At 38.8% G+C, this 21,540-nt stretch overlaps 1 protein-coding gene across 1 annotated transcript in view; it reads left to right on the top strand.

Moving 5' to 3' along the window:
- The window catches only part of SPAG17 (sperm associated antigen 17), a 232,641-nt gene that overhangs the window by 79,571 nt on the left and 131,530 nt on the right, over nucleotides 1–21,540 (top strand). The window contains exons 5-13 of the mRNA XM_025390599.1: nucleotides 3,056–3,242; nucleotides 5,194–5,388; nucleotides 7,123–7,304; nucleotides 11,691–11,852; nucleotides 12,992–13,064; nucleotides 13,276–13,388; nucleotides 18,259–18,396; nucleotides 18,483–18,596; nucleotides 19,193–19,343. Coding sequence (XP_025246384.1) covers nucleotides 3,056–3,242; nucleotides 5,194–5,388; nucleotides 7,123–7,304; nucleotides 11,691–11,852; nucleotides 12,992–13,064; nucleotides 13,276–13,388; nucleotides 18,259–18,396; nucleotides 18,483–18,596; nucleotides 19,193–19,343 — 1,315 coding nt within the window. The remainder of the gene's footprint in view (nucleotides 1–3,055; nucleotides 3,243–5,193; nucleotides 5,389–7,122; nucleotides 7,305–11,690; nucleotides 11,853–12,991; nucleotides 13,065–13,275; nucleotides 13,389–18,258; nucleotides 18,397–18,482; nucleotides 18,597–19,192; nucleotides 19,344–21,540) is intronic.

Genomic DNA, 21,540 nt, shown 5'->3' with positions numbered 1-21,540 from the left:
AAGTGATTTCTCTATTGATACTGCCCTCCTATTTTCCACCTCCACACTCCACCATAATTGCTCTTAATGTTACCTACAACTGCCAATTCTTGTCTTTTTGCTCTTTTTGGTTTCTTAGTTCTCTAGCTTCACACTATATATTTTTTCCTACCTTTTTAGCCACTTCTCTATCTCTTTTTGCTAGCATCTCTCCCTATACCCATTGGTAAGCATGGAGTCCCTAGCATGATCTCAGACTCAATTCTCATATTTCTCAAGAACCCTCACCCACGGTGATTCATCTCTTCCCATGCAATTAACTACTATCTGTATGTTATGCACACCTGAAATTGTAACTGTAGCCAAATTTCTCTTCTGGGGAGAGAATGTGTGTATTGAATTACCTTCTTGACCTCTCAAGAGCCATCTCAAAGTTGACATAACACTGTTAATATTCTGTCCACCTTAAGTAAAAACCATTTATCACCCTAGTCTTCTGTATCTCTGTTTAAATGACACCATCAACCACCCAGTTTCTCAAACTAAAATCCACAGCATTATCTTAATGTACCTCCTTATTCAGACTTCATATCTAATCTTTCAACCCATGAAGTTTCAATACCCAAAATACATCTCTATCTATTTTTCTTCACTCTGCCAACACTTTAATCTGAGCCACTATTGGGTTTTATCTGGACTATTGTGAGAGTTTCCTGAGTCTTCTGGTTTCCAATCTTGCAAAATCATAGAGCTCATCTACTTAAAACCCTTTAAAATCTTGCCATTGCATTTTAGTTAAGACATAAACTTGTTATCTCTACCTTGAAAGCCCTGGATGGCCTGGCCCATGCCTTGCCTCGCACACCTTATCTTGGGCTACTCTGCACCTCCACTGCTAATTTCCCTGCTGGGCTCATCTCCTTTCAGTTCTTTGAACACGCCTGACTTCTTATGCCTTAGGGCCTTCACACACACACACACACACACACACAACATTTTCCCTGCTTCTTATGTGTATGACTCTTGTCTTTGAGGTCTTTGCTCAAATGTCACTTCCACAGAGAGTCGTTCATCACCTACTTATGAAAGTGTTCTCAATTGTGTTTCTATAACTACAGTGGGTTTTATTCTTCATAGCAGTCATTAAAATTTATAGTTACATTTTTATCTGTTTGTTTGTATTTCTTTTTCTCTTTCTTTCCCCGTAGGCTGTGAGCTCAAGGGGCAGAGCCCAGCCCCATTTTAGGCACCGATTTATACCTGGTGCAGAGAGAAATGCTAGGACCCTTTCATTCCTCTGTACCTTACCTGTGCTCTCGTTGCTGCCTCTACCCAGTGTTGTGAATGATACCTGCAGCCTCCACTGATGTTTCCCTCTGCTGCTGAGGAAGCCTGGGACAGAAATTGAAGCTCATAAAAATATTCACTGAATGAATGAATGAGTAGGTGAATACCAACATCCCATACATTTTCAGAACTTCTGTTCTCAATGAAATTCTATTGTTAAGATTACCACATTTGTGTCATTGGGAATCGACTAAGGGAGATGTGTGTAAAGTCTGGCAAGCTTGACTTTGGCAATGCCCTCCTTTCCTTCCAACCCCCTTTTTCAGTCTGGCATGGAGCGGTTCCCCCCAACCTCCACTTCCACTCCAGGAATATCTTTTCTTCTTTGACCCTAGCTCTTCTAGGGAGTTAATTTTACCACTTATGTATGTTCTAGCCACGTTGGATTTCTCTTCACTTTCTAGAAATGGTTAAGACCGTTTCACAGTCTGTACCTGCTCCCACCCCAGGCTGTGAGTGACACTTGAAGACCCTGCTGATGATGTCCCCTTCTGCTTAGGAGCAAGTACAGATTGTGGCAGTTTCATCACCACTAGAGCCATGGGTGCTAGAACCCATGGGCACCACTGGATGCCAAAGCTAAACTGGGCCCTCTGGAGCCCTTAACAAGGAGTAGGGGAAATGCTCCTCTCCCCTTCTGTGTCACATTCTGTTAGCTGGGTGTCAAAGCAGCATATCTTCTCTCCCTATCTCTAATGTCATAGAGTTTTTCAAATTTGGATTTTGTGGCCTCAGGTAGATATCAGAGTCCAAGACATTGCAATAATGTAATTAGTTTTGTTTTAATTTTGTTAAGTAGGGATAATAATGGCAATATAAACATATTCCAAGTCTTCTGCAGGGCCACCTTATGATCCAGTACTGCCACAACATTTCAATGAGTACAACTAATTCGTATTAATAAACATATGAACTGAAAGTGTAATTACATTATGAAGTACTGCACAACATTTTTGGCAACTGTTTGGAAAGAAAGAAAAGTGGGGTGTTGGGGCAGAATTAATCTTTACATGGCACATGCCAATCTAAGCATGCCCCAGAGCATCATGGAAGGAATTCGTGTTGCCAACTGATGTTTTATTCTGACCCCATCTTTGAAGGCATCAAATAGCAACCATTGGTTATGTCTGCACATTCTTTCGTAGGATTATAATAAAAATACTTAGTTAATGTTAAGTTTCCCAAAGAATCTTTTAATCTTTTTTAAAAAATTGGTAAATACATTACTTGTACTATGAAATGCTTTATCAAGGAGATTTTAGCAAAATATCTCTTTTCCTTTTTATTTTTAATTCTTGTTTTTTTTTTTTGTTTTTAATAACCAACCCCAACTCTCTCCGAAACTCAGACAGAGGCTCTCCAGGGCTAGACTAAAAGATAAACCTAAACTCCTGACCCCATTATATACTCAGAATTATCTTCCTGCCCTACCTTCAAACCACTGGGGTGGCTTCTTAGGCCACACTTGGCTCTCCTGTAGGACTGATTCTCTCCCAGAAGTCTCTGTGTAACCAGCTTTCTGACACCCACCCCTCCAGTCCTCATACATAAATGTGCCTTGTCACAACTTAAGCTGGAATCTCCACTAAGCTGACTTATAGAATGAATACATAAAAAATAAAGAGTACACAAGTGATTGAATGAGATGAAGAATTAATTCCCCTGGCAGTAGAAAAGCCATTGCTTGCTCACTGTTTGATTTGGAGAAAAAAGTGTTCTCTCATTCCAGGTAATAGAAGACAAACTTAAGTTAGAAAAGGATAAAGGGAAAGCAAAATCTCCTAAGGAGAAAAAGGCTCCAAGTGCCAAGTCTGCCAAAGGAAAGGGAAAAGATCAGCCTGAGGCCAATGCACCAGTGAAAAAGACCACCCAGTTAAAACGGAGAGGAGAAGACGACGACACCAATCGTTACATAGGTCAGTAAGGCGCTGTTGCTGGTGGTGCCTTTCACGTGTTTCACTCCCATGAGTGAAACACAGTGGTAATAAAATCAGACCAGTTAATTTGGTGACTCACATAGAGTGCGTAGTTTCCTGACCCCAATTCCCTCGCAATCATTTTGCCCTAGGTAGAGACACTAGAATTTTCCTGCCTCACGACCTGTGATGCAATTGGAGCAGTCATCCCGATAACTATGCTTAGTCTTTCCCAGCCTTTTCACTCGTTAGAAACATAAATCACTTACTCCCATGACATCCTGAGAGAAAAAGACTTCTATTTGCAATTCATTTATGTCTGAAAGCAAATTTTTCTTGAGACAGGGTCTTCCTCTGTCACCCAGGCTAGAGTGCAGTGGCACAATCATGGCTTACTATAGCTTCAAACTCCCAGGCTCAAGCCATCCTTCCATCTCAGCCTCCCCAGTAGTTGGGACTACAGGCACATGACCATGCTCAACTTTTTTACTTATTAATTTATTTTGCACAGACAGGATCTCTTTATGTTGCCCAGAGTGGTCTTGAACACCTGGCCTCAAGTGACTCTCCCTCCTCAGCCTCCTAAAGTGCTGGGATTACCAGCAAGAGCCACTACACCTGGCTCTCTTAAACAAATATTTATTAAGCATGTGTCTTGCTAGGCCACATTTACACAGTGCAAATAAATGCTGAGATAGCCAGTTGACTGTGCCACCAAGGAGCTTACTATCTTGTGCACATATAGGAAAGTCAGACATAATTATAAAGCAAAATAAAAAGTGATTATGGTCATGAGTGAAACACAGTGGTAATAAAATCAGACCAGTTAATTTGGTGACTCACATAGAGCACATAGTTTCCTGACCCTAACTCCCCTACAGTCATTTTGCCCTACCTAGATAGAGACACTAGAATTTTTCTTACATTTTAGTTTATTAATATAAAAATGATTCATCCTAGGTAGCTGTAAGCAATTCATTCCTGCCTTCCCTTGAACACAAATGAGCTACTTGTTGTTATCTGCATATTTAAATGAGATAGCAGAGGGCTTTCCCATCCTTTACCAGTTGACTCCCCTCCTGCATCTCTGCTCTAAATCTAATAGACTTGGAAGAAGTGATATTATGAAGTCCATCGGCAACATCAACATTGATTAGTTTAGTGCCAGAAGAAAAGTCATTACTTAAAAATGAAAAATTGTGCCTCTGTTTCACTATTTATGTATTGATCTTAATGGGCTTTTGTGAATGTAGTGCTTTTGTGTACCATGTGTATTCAGTATTAACGGGTAACAATTCTCACCCTCCAGAATGTCACATTCTAAAATAAACTTATGTTTTAATATTCATAAAACAGTATAACCAGGGCCAAATAAAGGAGAAAAATGTTAGGAAAGTGCACACTATGTATTTTAAATTTTTAATGCAATAAATACATAGTTACTACATAATCCATCCTCGGATTCACACCCATTGACCTGAGTGCATACAACACTTTTTAAGGGAGCATGTCCATATTCAATATTTCCCTCTCCTGTAAACACCTCTAGTTATAAAATACTACAAAGCTGTAGCTATTTGTAATTCAGGAGTAAAGCCAGATGTTGCTCAAAAGAGATTAGAACCCAGAAAAGTTACAGGCTAAACTCTTTAACAAAAACCCAAGCACACATTTTCCATGACCACAAGCCCCATATAGGTTTGTCCTTCTAGTACGCCTATGTCTCATTTGCAAAAGTGATTTAATATTTTGTAAAATAGTCACAGCCTTCTTACTGGAAGAGCAATAATGAAAAACAGTCAACATGACTGCATTCCAGCCAACTGGATCATTTTTGGCAAGCCAGAGGGATTATAAATGCATGCATAATGTATATAGCCATTGAACTGGCTGAGTGCAACCTGCTCTCTTTTACAATGATGGCTGCTCTGCTTTATGGTATTTTGAACAGACGATGAGCCAGATGATGGTGCCCAACATTACATTATAGTCGTGGGCTTCAACAATCCTCAGCTATTAGCAATTATGGCTGAGCTTGGCATTCCTATAACCAGCGTGATTAAAATATCTTCAGAGAATTATGAACCTCTGCAGTCACACCTGGCAGCAGTTAACCAGCAGCAGGAAGTTCTTCTTCAGCCAGAAGGTATGCAGTCTGCTACACAACTTATTGAGTCCTTTAGTATTACCCACTGTCCTTAAAATACTAGTATAATTTTCTGTCCAAAACATAGTCATACAATTCGTACATTATTAAATCTTTTCAAAACTTTGATTTGCTATTTACTCTGCTTGCACCAGCCAAGTGTTGTAAATTTTGCAAATTAAAATCATACCCTGTGTTTATATCATACCCTGTGTTATATCCCTGTATAGCCACAGAAAACAGGCTGCAGGTCAGAAGACTTGATTATCCAACTACCTTTCTCTGGAGCATTTGATCTATAAGTTTTACCTAAAGGATGGGCTGGATGAATCACTGTTAATAATCTGTTCTTGCAGAAGTCACGTCACCAAGTAGCCCAAGGGAGGTCACAGGCTTCTTGCCCTGTTCTGCTGTTGGCTTATTGTGAGAAGTCATGGGGGTGCTATATGTTCCTAGCCTTAGGCTAGCAAGTTGTGGGATGAAGTTCCAATCATGCTGCCATTTAGCCATTTTGAGCCTTGAGGTCTTCATCTAAGAAGATTATCCTAGATGACTTCTGTGGAAGGGGAGCAAAAAGCCCCTTTTTGCTGGGGACTTCTGTGGAAGGGGTGTAAGATTGTGTTACCAGATGCCCAAGTCTTTTCTGCCATATGCTGTTGCTTGTATTGTTATTTATTAATAATATCATTTGCACAGTGCTTTGTATCTTAGCCACATCCCAACTTTTATAACACTACATTTTTAAATTGCTGCTCAAAGTTAGAAATAGCTACCCTTGATAATACTAATAGCTGTCACATATTGGGCTCTTGTCTTGGGACTAGGCTCAATGCTAAGGGCATTAAGTATATTGATTCATGTGGTTTTCACAACAAGCCTAGGAAGTATGTTTTATTGTTTCCATTTTACAAAAATGGACTCTCAGTCTAGAGGCAGCTATTAAGTTAAAAAGTTGAAGTTCAAACCTAGGCTATTCCTGATTATCTCAGAGGATAGTTATAACATTAAATGGCTTGTTACTGAAGTGAGAAAATGCTGCATACGCTCCAAACACAGTCTCTCTATAAAAATATTAAGTATATAAAAATAAAATAAAAAATAGACTTTAAAATAGAATAATGAGATCTTTGTAGTAGAAACTACTATTTAATTATAGATGTAATAAGCATAAATATTTCGGGCAAATTTTTAAGCATAATTTTATGGAAATCTGTCATTATTTTACAGTAAAAGTACAAATACCCAGAGAAGCATCTTGCTATTTAATGTGACCAAAAGGTAACTGAAACATACAACATTGATCCACTCTGTTTTTAGCAATATAAGAAGGAGAACCAGATAAATTGCATTTGTAATCAGTTATGTAGCAGACACTAAGCTGATTAAAATGGTGATTTGGCAGAAAAACTGGTCCTATGTAGATTGTCATCTAAGAGTGATGGAAATCTTGAACATATTTAGCTCGCAAAATGTGTGACCTAGTCATAATCTTTCTGGGCCTCAACTATAAAATGAAGGCATGAGATAAGCTCATATTTAATATGAATCTCAGAAGTAAAGTTCTCTGATTTAATAATTGTATACTCCAACTTCAAAAATTCATTAAAATTACATTCCTTTATTTACATTTTCTGGTAATGTACAGATATCTTGCATGTCCATCACCATGTCCACTTAAAGTGGGAAAACATTTAACACTCTTATTTTATAATATAAACATGTTGCTATTATTAGATCTAGAAGCAGAAAAATTGAAGAAAGAAAATGCCATAAAAGAGCTTAAAACTTTCTGGAAGTACTTGGAACCAATCCTGAATAATGAGAAACCTGAAACAAATCTCTTTGATGTTGCTAGACTTGAATACATGGTCAAAGCAGCTGATTTTCCTTCTGACTGGTCAGATGGCGAGATAATGGTTAGTACACACATTACTGAGAATGCATGGTTTTAATATGTGACACAATGGTTCTATTTGCTCTGTTTATTCATGACACAAATAGTTACTGAGCGCTGATTATAAGGCATTGAGCTAGGTTCTTTTATCATCAGGATAATGATAATATTGAATGCTCAATGATGGTTATAGTCTGATTCATTAGCTTTTAGTGTGTGAATTAACAACAAATAATAAGATGTAGTAATGATGATCAAAAGGATGGTGATTCTTTTATTTGGTGACACGTGGCTTTGTTTTATAACTCAACAATGTTCTAGGCAGTAATTAGAATTTTCATATATATTAATTTTAAAATAGTAAATTTTATAGTTTGTTGAATTATGTGTCTGACTTTTTATGTTTCAGTTCCATACATTGCTTTTCTAAACCCTTGCTTTTATTCCCCCCAATTTTTTTTTTTTTTTTTTTTTTTTGAGACAGAGTCTTGCGCTGTCACCCAGGCTGGAGTGCAGTGGTGTGATATCACTGCAACCTCTGCTTCCTGGGTTCAAGTGATTCTCCTGCCTCAGCCTCCCATGTAGCTGGGACTACAGGCATATGCCATTATGCCCAGCTAATATTTGTATTTTTAGTAGAGACAGGGTTTCACCATGTTGGCCAAGCTGGTCTCAAACTCCTGACCTCAGGTGATCCTCCTGCCTCGGCGTCCCAAAGTGCTAGGATTACAGGTGTGAGCCACTGTGCCTGGCCCCAAAATCTTACTTTTAATATATTTGGCCTAGAAGGTCTATCCTAATAGGATGACTTGATCTTGGCCCTGTAGTTATCAGGCATTTCCCAAGAGTGGGGTTTCCTGGCCTCTGCTATTGAGGAGCTTGCAGAGAGGCAAGACTAAAACTGTGAAACAGAGAAGCAGTGGTCAAGGACCCACATATCTAGGGGCTCGGTTATGTGAAACAAACTCTTAAGTTTCCTACTAATGCAGACAAAGAAAAAATGGAATGATTGGAAATGTAGTGAATGACAGATGCATGACGGCTTTTTAACAAAACGGAAGGTCAAGTGACTACTTATGGAAGATGTTGTGGAGAGTATTCAGGCATCCCTCTGTTACAGAAAATGTCTCAGGTCTCTTTCTAGTTGACCCCTTATCCCAATTAACAGGGGCCTGGGAGTGTTGAATACTCTGCAGGACGATATATTTCAGCATTTATGGAGCTGAAATGAAAGCGAAGTCCTAGGGAAAGACAATATCAAGTGAGTGCTCTGGAAAAGGCTGAGCAAAGTGGAGTGTGGAGGATGGATGGGTATCTGCATAATAACTGTGGGTAGCTGACAAGAAAAAAACACACAAAAGCCAACTGTCTGAAGGAAGAGTGAGATCAAAGCCTGGAACTGTTTCTACAGCCGAGAGTAGGCTATGGGGCATGGACACTTCGGACTGTGAGTGTCCCTGGTTCTATTACCTTGAGATGGATATGCACTTAAAGAAGTAAGTGATAATGCTGAGGAGAGTGGCTAGACTTGAACCCTGACGGATGGACAGGACTTGAATAAGTAGCAATGGAGAGATCCATTTGAGTTATAAAGACTCTTAACACAAGGCATTAGATGGCACTATATAGAAACACCACACTTAAGTCTGATATCCTGATGACTCTCAGCCTTGTTCTCTGCATGGAAAATAAAGCTGAATGCAGAAAAGCTGTGATAAAAAGCAGAGTTAGTTCTGGGAAAGACTGGAGACTCCAAACTCCCTTTGTCCTTGCCCCTCCCCACCCCTTCATCTAGATAGGTTCAGCTTTCCTGTCTTCCACTCTCCTGCCTCCTAAACCTGAGCTCACAGAAGGACCCACTGTCCTGTCCTTTACTATTTCATGTTGCCTTGGGTTAATATGTTTCCCTATCCCAGAGATATTGGCATTCCAAGTAACATATGAACATTCCATCCTGTTTTCTTGAAATTCTAGATTATACTCAAAATGTGACATATATTGGGGGAAGAGGCTATTTCTTTGGGATCCTGAAATCCCACCTCAAATCCAGCTTCTTACTCTGTCTTCCACAGCCCAGCTGTTCTCCCAAGCATGTAAAATCTCTGGTTAATAAAACTCACATCCACAAAGTTAAATTTTGAAGAAACACCGCTCCTCTCATTTGGGCCAAGTCCTGGCTACATACCCTATAAAGAACTTGTGTACATTTTTGGTTCAACAGGGTATGGGAGATCCCAGCCTTATAATTCCTGAACCATAATTCATTCAGAGGAGAATGCTTCTAAGTCAGTTTCAAACCGAGTACCTTTTGCTCCATCTCTAGCTAGGGCTCCCTACTGTGTGTCTTCTTTACTTTCCAGGCACAGGCTGAATAAAGCTGAAATGCATTAGTCTAAAATTGTGTACATTCCATTGCATCACCAGAACATAGACATGAACACTGTGGTATACAATGGCAACTTCAAAGGACCGAGCAACATTTCTAGCACTCTGCTTCCCACTGCAGTGTCCACAATTTCCTATTCATTAGATTTCAATCACTTCCTTTAAAGAAAGTGGTAGTGGCTATATTTTACTTTAAAAATACAGAATGGAAGAGCTTAAATGGAAACTAAAGTTCAGAAAAATTATTTTATGTGGAAAAATATTACCATTCTAGTTATGGTGGAACATTCCTGACTTCAGAAGTGGAACATTAATGTAAAGGGTCTCTAGTTGGGCCAGGAAGGTAACTGTCAAAAATGAAAACATTCAGGTCTCTACAGAGCCAATTAGGGCTGTGTTGCCCAGGTTCCCAGACTGATCTATTAGTCAATTTGCAGGTATTTACTGAATATCATCTTATACCAGGGCTGTGGTATGGGTCCAACTGTAGTAACCTTTTAAAGCCCATGCATGCCTCTCTAAGATACTGTTTGTGAGTGAAGCACTCAGCATTGAGGATGATGGGGAGGGAAAGTCTTGAAAATGGTTCAGTCATTAAGTTGGATTCTAGAAGAAAAAGTCATTGAATTTAATAGGTAAGATCAAAGTTCATTTTAAACAAGATCATTTAATAAGAATAAAAATGATAAATCTACCCCTAGCAGAAGCAGATCAAATGCATAGTGTCACACTTTAAGCTATATCTGTAAACTGATAATGTCTTCATATCCAGAATAGGATCCATCCAAGGAGCCCTCTTCCCCTTTTATTGGAGGAAAGCATTTGCAACCTTTCCAAACTTTGGCTGCAAACAAGCAGGCTATATTTCTGTTGAACCAAGGTAACAAAAGCTTTACATCAAATAAATGCCCTTCAAGGCATGATAACTGTCCCTGAAAGACATCGGCAACATTTCAAGTTAAGACCCTGGTTGCTGAAATAATGTGTTGTCCTTAGCATATGATTTGCTGTTGGATTTTAAAATCAATTATCTAGATTAAGCTAAGGGATCACTGGGCAAAAGTTTTACTCTATTTCCTAGAAATAAAAACAAAAACAAAAACATATTTCTATGCCAGAATTTGGGCAAGCAATACCAGATTGAAGCTTGACTGCAGAAGCCTCAGCCTTAGTGGGAATGGGAAGTCAGCAAGCAACCAGGTGCACCATAGTGATTGGCAGAGCCGTGCATGTCACTGGACTTCTGCATACAAGGAACCATCTCATACCACCTTACTTCTTGAACTCAGACATAGGATGAGCCTATTTTGTTCTTCTTTGCTTCCAGTCAGACAGACCCAGCCATCACATTGCTTTCCTACTTCTGGAAACAAAAGCCCAAGTAATAGAGGTATCTGAGCTACAGTTTGCTTGCCAGTTCATAAAACTTGTGGGTATTATAGAAACAATAGTCTATCAGGATTTCTTAGTGTTTTGCCGTAGAGATAGAACAGGTGAAAGGAAAGAGGTGGAGGTTGGAGGAAAAGAAGAAATACTGATTGCCCAAATACTTGTGTAGATGCAACGTATTGGGTAGATGATCGACAAAGCAGAGTCAGTGTTTCCATTGTGCTCCTTGCATAGCCAGGTGAGAAATCATCTATAGCTTGTCACTGGCTGAGGATATTAAAGTTACCTAATGTGTTTTAGGAATTGAGATACTAAGAATATAGGCCACACTGCTGAAACTCATGACTCAGTTGTATTTCTTTTAGTTGAAGCATTAATTAGGCTCTTAAAACATTAGGCAGCCATATGACCCTCCAAAGGAAACAGTCCACATTGTGGTAAACAAAGAAGGACAAGAAAGGTTCAGGAATATAAATGGGGTCACCATGGCTGGGATTCAATGGTTTGGGGATTTAGGGGTTTGCTTTCCTGTATAAAGTTGATCGGCGTAGCTGTTAAGAGAGATATAAACCATATATCTGATTCCAACAGTATAAAACTAGTAACCAATTGCCATTACATCTCTCACTTGTAGCTGAAATTGGGCACTGATATCTTTGAAAATATTGCCTGTCTGATGTACGACGTCCTGGATTGGAAAAGACAGCACCAGCACTATTTGGAAAGTATGCAGCTTATTAATGTTCCACAAGTGGTTAATGAGAAACCTGTATTAGAAGCCATGCCAACTTTGGAGGTAGGCATGGGCCCAATGTCTTTAGTGGGATGAACGATTCACTGCACAACTTTATTTTCATATTTATAAGGCATATGAAGAAAAAGTTATAAAATACTTACATTAAGGTCATACTGCCTACTGCCATAAAAGATAGCTACATGGTGGGGGCTTTATGGAGCGCCTCAACTACCAGACATTTACAGAGGCAGGGATGGAACCCTCTTGTCAGCACTCAGTACAATGAATAACATCTATGACAGAAAGGATATTGATAAAGTAATTACAATATTTGTTTAGCACCTGGCTGTGTGCTAGCGCTTTGCAAGATGCTGATAATACAATAATGAAAACTCATTCCCTGTCCTCCTCATTGAGGTTAACTTTGGCAGTCAAGTCAACAATGATTTCAACATAGCATGATGAATGCTGAGAGCAGTCATCTCAGCTTGCGGTAGAAGAAATAAACCTGGTCACCTGATCTGGAGGGGAGCAGAGCAAAGAGAGGGAAGTCAGGAAAATTGAACCAGGATTATCGATGTGGGGAAAGATGAGTATGAAGTGCCTAATGGAAAGTGTGATAGGGGAAAGGGACAGAATGATATTCTCAAGAAAGGGGCAAAGATGTACAAAGATATGGAGGTCAAAGAAAAGCAGTACTATGGCACAAGCCAGGAGTACAGGGTAGTTCAGTGATCCCAGGCTGCATGTGCAAAGTGAAGAACAACAGAAACTAAACCTGGAGAGGCAGGAGCCAGGTCATGAATCTCCTTTGGTGCTAACTTGAGTCTGGTTTATATCATGTAGGCAATGGAGAACTGCTGAAGGATTGGGAGAGGGAAAATGGGATGACTCTGAGTCACCCAGGGGCCAAAAAAAAAAAACCTGTTTGATGCTCAGTGCCCCATCACCCCATCACTTTCTTCACAATTGCTCAGTGGGTTCTGGTGGGAAAAACTAAATAATGTCTATACCATTACCTTCTTTCCTTCATCAGGCAAAATTCTGTTCCTTTGGTTCTAATATTAGCAGATGATTTTGTGGTGTGAACATAATTATACAACCTCAGAATCCTGTTGGATCTCATCATACCAGCATTTGGTGAGGGCATCTCTCAGCTGGGTATCTCAGTTGTTTCCTTTTAATTATTCTTTTTCTAGGCTCCACAACCTGCTGTACCAACTCCTGGAAAGAAGAAAACACAGTATGAAGAACCACAAGCTCCACCACCAGGCATGTATGAAATCGGCTGCTGAAGGATCAACACTACGAGCTGGCACTTTAAAAGATAATGACTGCCCTCCATATTACTTTCAGCCTCCCTTCACCTACAGCTCCTGCATTTATTAGTGCATAGTCATAGTTTGAAATTATGAATGAAATGTTGATGGAAATAATGGAGAACACATCTTAATTGGGCAATGGTTTTTTCTATATTTTACAGTGACTTCAGTCATCACAACTGAAGTAGACATGAGATACTACAATGATTTGCTGAATCCGATTCCAGAGGAATTCATTTCTGTGCCCCTGATACTGCATTGTATGCTAGAACAGGTGGGGATACTCTGAGGCATTTTATCAGGTTGTATACTTAAGTAAATTATTTCATCTTTCCCGGCTTCTGTTTTTTTTTACACTATTTTAAAATTATAATACCTAAATGCATTCACCTTTATAATGATTAGAATATTTCAGATGAAACTAAAGTCTGCTTAAATCCTCAGCTTCAATTCTCTTTTCTTTTGCTATTCTTTGGAGCCATTTATGTAACATTCCCTGAAGTTTTGATAGAACATATCCTCAGTACTCTGTGTCTGGTGTCATTTTAATGGAAGAGGAAGAGGACATGGACAAGTGGGTGGGGTGGTTAATAGTTGTTATCTTTAAAATTTCTTTCATGCTTGTAGATTTAACTAGATTTTTATATTTCTGAGGCCAATTTTTGTCGTCAGCTTTTTTCTTAATGAATATGTCTTAATAAATACTTTACTGGAGTTTTAAATATGATACAATGTGCTTTACACTATTCACTTAAATATGTTCTAAAATTTCCTCTGTATCTGGTTATGTACCTTTCCTCATGACTGATGTTATTTATTTGTACCTCCCTTTTCTTGATCATGGTTGTTAAGGGCATAGCTATTGTATTGGTCTTTTCGAAGAACCAGGATTTTGTTTCATTGATCAACATCTTTTTACTTTTTATTTTATTAATCTCTTCATTAATTTCATCTATTTATTTATATATTTTTATTTATTTAATTATTTTAAGACAAGGTCTCTCTCTATCCCCTAGGCTGGAGTGCAGTAGCACAATCACAGTTCACAATCTCAAACTCATGGGCTCAGTGTTCCTCCCACTTCAGCCTCCTGAGTATCTAGAACAACGGGCATGCACCACCATGCCCAGCACATTTAAAATAATTTTTTTTGTAGAGACAAGGCCTTGCTATGTTGCCCAGTATGGTCTTTAATTTGTGGCCTCAAGCCAACCTCCCACCTAAGCCTCCCAAAGCATTGGGATTACAATCATGAACCACCGTGTCCGGCTCATCTCTGTCATTTCCATCTTTCTACTTTCTTTGGATTTATTTTGTATTTCATTTTAATTCAAAGCCTACTTCATTTATTTTTAGTCTTTTTGCTTTATTTAAGGCTACACATTTCTTTTCGAGTGTTTCTTTGTCTGCATCCTGATGCTTTCAGTGTATTCAATTCTAAATCTTTTAATTTATTTACATGTTTAACCCATGAATTATTTTGATTTCCATTATTTACTGATTATTTCTAATTTTTTTTTACATTATGATCAGTAGGCATGTTCTGCAAGTTAGCAAGTTAAAATTTCGTGAGGCTTCCTGTGTGACCTCATGTAACATGGTCATCGTGAATGTTCTATGTGTATCTGAAAGAGTTTGTTATTCATATTAGTAGCACATACGTAGCACTTATAGGCACCAGGAACTGTTCTAAATACTTTCAATATGTTAACTCATGTAATCCTCAGAACAATCCTATGAAGCAAGAACTGTTTTTATCCCCCATTGTATTAGTCCATTTTCACACTGCTATAAAGATACTACCCCAGACTGGGTAATGTGTAAACAAAGGAGGTTTAATTGACTCACAGTTCTGCATGGCTGGAGACACCTCAGGAACCTTACAGTCATAGTGGAAGGCAAAGCAGGCACCTTCTTCACAAGGCAGCAGGAAAAAACTACCACTTTTTTTTTTTTTTTTTTTTTTTGAGACGGAGTCTCGCTCTGTCGCCCAGGCTGGAGTGCAGTGGCGCGATCTCGGCTCACTGCAAGCTCCGCCTCCCGGACTCCCGCCATTCTCCTGCCTCAGCCTCCCGGATAGCTGGGACTACAGGCGCCCGCCACCGCGCCCGGCTAGTTTTTTGTATTTTTTAGTAGAGACGGGGTTTCACCGTGTTCGCCAGGATGGTCTCGATTTCCTGACCTCGTGATCCGCCCTCCTGGCCTCCCAAAGTGCTGGAAAACTACCACTTTTAACGCCATCAGGTCTCATGAGAATTTCATCATTATCATAAGAACAGCATGGGGGAAACCACCCCCATGCTCCAATCACCTCCCTCCCTCGACACGTGGGGATTACGATTCGAGATGAGGTTTAGGTGAAGACACGGAGCCAACCCATATCACCCATCTTACAGATAAGGAAACTGAGGCACAAAACGTTTTTCGTTCAAATGCTAAGTAGCAGAAATGACTTAAAACCTAGTGAATCTGCACAGAAAAGTATTTGGATGGGATTTCTGCATTGTCGTCTTCCTTTTAATGTTGCTGCTAAGAAGTCCGATGTCAATCTGATACCTTTTTCTTTGCAGATAATCTTTATTTTTCTTTCTAGCAGTTGTTAGGGTTTTCTCTTTATAATTGATAACACAAGACTATGTCGAGGTATGATTTTATCAAACTTGTCATTATGGTGTAAGGGAATTATAATCTGATTTCCAGTCACATTCTGTGTGCAATAAAAATTCCTTACACTGTCCCATAAAAGTCCTAAAAATAGAGTTCTGAGATGTACCTGTCATCTCACCTCCTGCCCGCCACCACACACACACACACACACACAATTTGTCATCTACATAGGCCTCTGGTTTTTCCTCAGATATGTTACTTAATTCCACCTTAACCTTTTACTGTAACTTCTCTACCTAGAAAGCTTTCTGTCTTTCTGGAGAGTCTCCAGTGGAAGTGTCATTCCTTAGAGAGGCCTTCTCTGACCACCTGATCTAAAGAACCCTCTCCCCTACACAACACACAGCACTCTCTACCACATCGCCTTGTTTTATTTTCTTATCAACAGCTTTTCTTTTTGCAATATATTGATCAGCTATTTTTTCTTACCTTCACCATCCTCCTACTAGAATATAAACTCCACGCAAGCAGTAACAATGTAGTCTTGTTCATTGCTGTGTGCTCGGCACACAATAACCATACCTAACCCATAGTAGACACTAAATACATATTTGTTAAATTGAGAAGATTCTGAGAAAGTCTTCTATCTTCAAGTACCATTTTTACTATCAATTTACCTTAATTATTACTGAATGGATGTTGGAGCTTCAGGGTTTTCCTCTTTGTCTTTTAAGTTTTCTTTCAATTTTATGCCTTCGGGAATTCTAGCTTACCTTCCTACTAATGGTTTCTTCAGGGAGTCCAATCTGCTATTGAAGTTTTGTTTTGGCAGTAATGGTTTTAATTTGTAAATTCTCTAATTTTTTTTTACAATTGCCTATTGTTTTAGTTCATGGATATGACACATTTTTTTCCTGTTAATATGTAAAAGGTTTATTTTGAAGTCCTTTTCAGACTCTATCATCTCTATTACCTCCCATATACATTTTTCTGGTTTTTGACTGCCTTAGTTTTCTAATCAATTAGATAGCTACACTAATATTTGCCTATAATTGCTCCATGAAGTTTTTAGAATACCAATAGTTTTATTATATCAATAAATGCATAAAAGTACAAAAGCCCTATAGAGCTTGCAGTATCATTATTTTATTTATCTTAGCCTTTCTTGTTTTATTCTACTAAACTTAAAGCAACATTTATTAACCATCTACTATGTTCCAGGTACCAAAAGAGACAGTTAATGAGCTCAGTGCCTCACAAATAGAAGTCACTCAGTAGATCCATGTTGAATGAACTAAGGCTTAATAATAATAAAGGGATGAAAAAACTGAAATATATGAATGATGGGATGACATTTTACAGGATGGAATGTTAGAATTGAACATTTCAGAGAAAAAACAGTTTTGAGTCATCTTTTATGATTGAAGTGGGTCCAAGAAATGATCAGAGGATAAAAGTGGGAACAGTGAGTGACTCTTCTGACAGTAGGGTGTTTCTAGGTAAAGAATAGGATGCAATTTTATTGTTCTAGAGCAGTAGTTCTCAACAGGAGGTGATTTTGTTCCCAGAGGACATTTGGCTATGTCTGGAGATATTTTTGGTTGTCACATCTGGAAGGGTGCTACTTGCATAAAATGGGTAGACACCAGGGACATTGCTAAACATCCTATAGTGCACAGGACAGCCCCTACAACAAGTAATTATCTAGGCCAAAATGTCATTAATGCCAAGGCTGAGGAAACTTGTAGAGGGATATGAAATCATAAGAGGATGATTATAGGATATAGGGTAAAGGGAAAAGCTGTAAATTAGGTGCCTAACTTGATAATGTTTCAAACTCTTTTACTTGTTTACCATGTAAAATTGAACAAGGCGCTTAATCTTTCTGGACCTCACTTTCCCCACATAAAGGAGACACTATTCCATTTGCTGATCTCATAATCTAATAACTTTTCTATTTTTGAAGAAAGAATGAGGATCTGGCCTGAACCCCAGTTTCTCCCACTCAATATCCTTGAGCTTTGGCCAATCACCCTAGTTTTCTCCTCTATACAATGGAAAATAATATCTGCCCCCACAAGATTGCTATGAGGCTTAAATGATCATATGCAAAGATGTGTTACATAGTACCTGGCTTGTGGTAGACACTCAGTAAATATTGAATGAATCCAAAGTTGTATGAGCACTCTTCCCACTGCTTTAACATAAAGAGTAAATATTAAGAAAAAGTATATTGTTATTCTATTTGAATAGAATCTTCATGAAATATTTTCATCAAAAGTTTATTGTTTACCATTTTTATGTTATCTATTTTAATACAAATATTAAATTTGTACCTACCTTAATGCATGGATTGCAAACATTTTTCCTTTTATTTGGTGGTCACTGATAGTTTCCCGCCATTTTGTGTCAGCAGTGGTACTTGGGTCGTAGAAATGGACTGGTTCTTACTAAGCAATGGGAATGAAGCAATGAGCAGCGAGTATCACTAAAGAGCGGACCCTTATACCAATTCCTTTCATTGTTGATTTCAACAGGTTGTGGCAACTGAAGATGATCTTGTCCCACCCAGTCTGCGGGAGCCATCCCCCAGAGCAGACGGGCTAGACCACAGAATCGCAGCTCACATTGTGTCCCTTCTGCCCTCACTCTGTCTCTCAGAGAGGGAGAAAAAGGTCAGATAGTCTGAGATAGCAGAGTCTTCATGCTTTGGAAAAGTGTAGATTCTCTCTTTAAATCAGTATTATTTCAATTTGCGTAGAATCTTCAGGAAATATTTTTATCTGAAGAAGAAAATGAAAGCAAAGCAGTGCCCAAAGGCCCCCTCCTACTGAACTATCATGATGCACACGCCCACAAGAAGTACACACTGAAGGTAATGATAATCAGGTTAGCCAAAGAAAACCGATGTGGGAAAGTGTGTGTGTAACTATTCGTTGAAAGAAGCTAATTAGATAACTTCATCAACACTAATTAAAATGTAATGTACAAAATAGATACTTGCGTACAAAGTAGGACCTGGAAAATGAACCTAGATACAGGGAAAAATGATGTCAGCCTAGGAAATTTGTCTGATTATTGAGGTTTAATTAACAATTCAATTAATTGTTACCACCACTAAATGTGCATTAAAACCTTATAATTATTTGCTTTAAATATCTGCTGCTATGAAAAACTAGTAGAAGCCAGAAAAGGATCTCAAAAGAGAGAGATGAATATATATGAGACTTTGGCAGTTTGTCACTGTGAATGAAGAATCAGTCCTTTTTGTGCACCAGGAACTCCTGGCAACATAGGAACTAGCTTTTTGACCTTCAGCAAAATCCCAAAAGTTTGTCTTTCCCAATTACCATTGATTTCCTCTGTTCCCAAATAATGAGAGTGAAGGTATCATGTTTAGCCTTTTCCATATGCATAAGGCACTTGACAGCTTACTTTAATGTCTTCTGTCATGTTGCTCTTTTTCATCAGGACCAAAAGAATTTTGATCCAGTTCAAATTGAGCAGGAGATGCAGTCCAAGTTGCCACTGTGGGAATTCCTTCAATTCCCTCTACCCCCACCATGGAACAACACTAAACGTCTAGCTATGATTCATGAGCTTATGCACTTTTGTACGAGTGGTAAGTCCATTGTTTTGTCTTAGCTTCAACTCAGTTTAATTAATGGGCATATATGCCTCTTAAAATTACACCCTTATTTACAAAAAGTATTTTCATTATTGAAAGACCTTTCAGAGGCTAAGGTGGGTATTTTGATTGACTACAACTGTCTTGTTTGAATAATGTCATTAGCAGTGTCGTCATAGCTATAATGCATAACACTCTTCAATTTGATACACTGGGTTTTTTTTTCCCCACTGTGTTTTCTTAGCCACAATAATTCCTTTTTTTCCTCGTTTTCCCCCATCTCTGTCCCAAATACTCCCATTGACATCATTGGAGATGATGTGGTAATCCCATCCTACTTACAGAGAAGTAAAGGGGCGTGTGTGCACGCATACGCGTGCACACATGCATGCACACACGCATGCACGCATATAATTTCCAAGACAATGCTGCCCTTCTGTCTTTTGCCTGACCACTGCACTCTTTTGTCATCATTGCAAATCATGTAAAAATTACAGTAACATTGCAGAGACATTATCTGGAAAGAGAGAAGAGCAACCTGGACCATGCAACTTTGCCCCAATTCAGAGATACCTGTCTTTGAATTTTCATCTTATATCCTGTTGCTGCAGCCACCCACAATCAATAAAACACAGGTTCCAGAAGAGTTTTTCTTCTGTCTCTTCCCATTTTGTCCCTTCATGGTTCTTTCTTTTTTTAATTAGAGAAGAAAAGAAAAAGAAGAGGATCCAGATAATCTGAATTTGGCAGGAATGTTCACCGGGGTAAAACTAATGTGAGCACTACCGTGGACCTTCTCTGCACATGAGGACAGGAAGGAAATAAGAAAGAGAGTGACCTGGGAGGCAGATGTAGATATCTTGTAACCTGTGCTACTGAAAGCTCATATTTGATCCTTTCTTGAGAGAAAATTCTGAGCACACTATTTATAACCACAAATTAAATTTGTATCTAGAAAGATGAATCATAGAACCATAACATTTCCTAACTGAAAGAAACCTTGGAATTAATCTAGTCAAAATCTATTTTCAGATAAGAAAGCTGAGATCCTAGCAGGATTAAATTATAAACAATAAAATTATAAACAAATAAAATTATTTGTTTTAGGATTATGACAATAATCCTAAGTAGATCTTAGGATTGTGGATCTTAGGATGGTGGAAAAAACAAGAAAACATTCTGGTCTCTGGATACCCAGTAGAACACAATTTCCTTACCCTACTGAGCAGGAGACAAGAAGAAATCCACTGCAGAGGTCTGATGGTGCAGTCTGCAGTTTTAAGCACCTGCTCTGTACCTAGGGATACAGAGATGAGTAGAGAGCCCACTGTCAATAGAGAGCATGTTGCTGAGCAGGAGTTGACTCAAGCTAACAGCTTCTCACAGCAGGAAGAGCCATTTTATGCTCTTTGAAGACAGTGGAAAGAGGGGTCATTAAGATATAATATCTAGAAGCACGTCTCATCTGAGTTCACTGGGATTTTGTGAAATAGGCAGTCATTTCTCAAAGTAAATTCTCGTTCCCACTTGAGGGAATATGCAGATACTACTTATAAGAAAAGACATTAACTTCCACAGACATCTTTACTTGACAAGGAAGCATTTAACCTTGAAAAGAAAAGAGTATGTGTATATTCTTCCTTACCATTTCATTTGTAAGCCTAACCAAACTAAAAAGTATTTTTATCTTGATTTCTTTTTTCACTTTTAAGTAGGCTTAGTAATAGAAAAAGCCAGGAACTTCTGAGTCTTGCCATTGACTCATGGACATGCGGGGTACAGCGTCGAGGGACTGGTGTGTCATTTCTGTTGTGTACATAACTACCCCCTTCCTGAGTAGGGGGTGAACTTCTGTCCTTTTTCTGCGTCCTGCCACCCTCCCTTTCTCCTTCTGGCTTAAGATGTGATTCCATTCTTAATGAATGGAGAGCTCAGCTCTCCACACGGCACAGGATTTTTGTTCCTGCTGCCACCATTGAAACCTCAAACATATGCTGCTTACATGCCCCATCCTGGACCCTTGGTGCTCCTCCCCTCCTCCTCTTTTCCCTTTTGCCACATCATACTTAACAGGTCCAAAACCAAGCTCTTGATTCCTCATCCCTAAATTTGTCCCTTCACCATCTCCCTTATTTCAATGAATGGCAACTACTTTCTATCAAAAACCTTGGAGTCATTCCTGCTATCTCTG

The sequence above is a fragment of the Theropithecus gelada genome, chromosome 1, assembly GCF_003255815.1.
Source record: "Theropithecus gelada isolate Dixy chromosome 1, Tgel_1.0, whole genome shotgun sequence".
NCBI lineage: Eukaryota > Metazoa > Chordata > Mammalia > Primates > Cercopithecidae > Theropithecus > Theropithecus gelada.
This window is presented reverse-complemented; position numbering and strand designations above follow the sequence as displayed.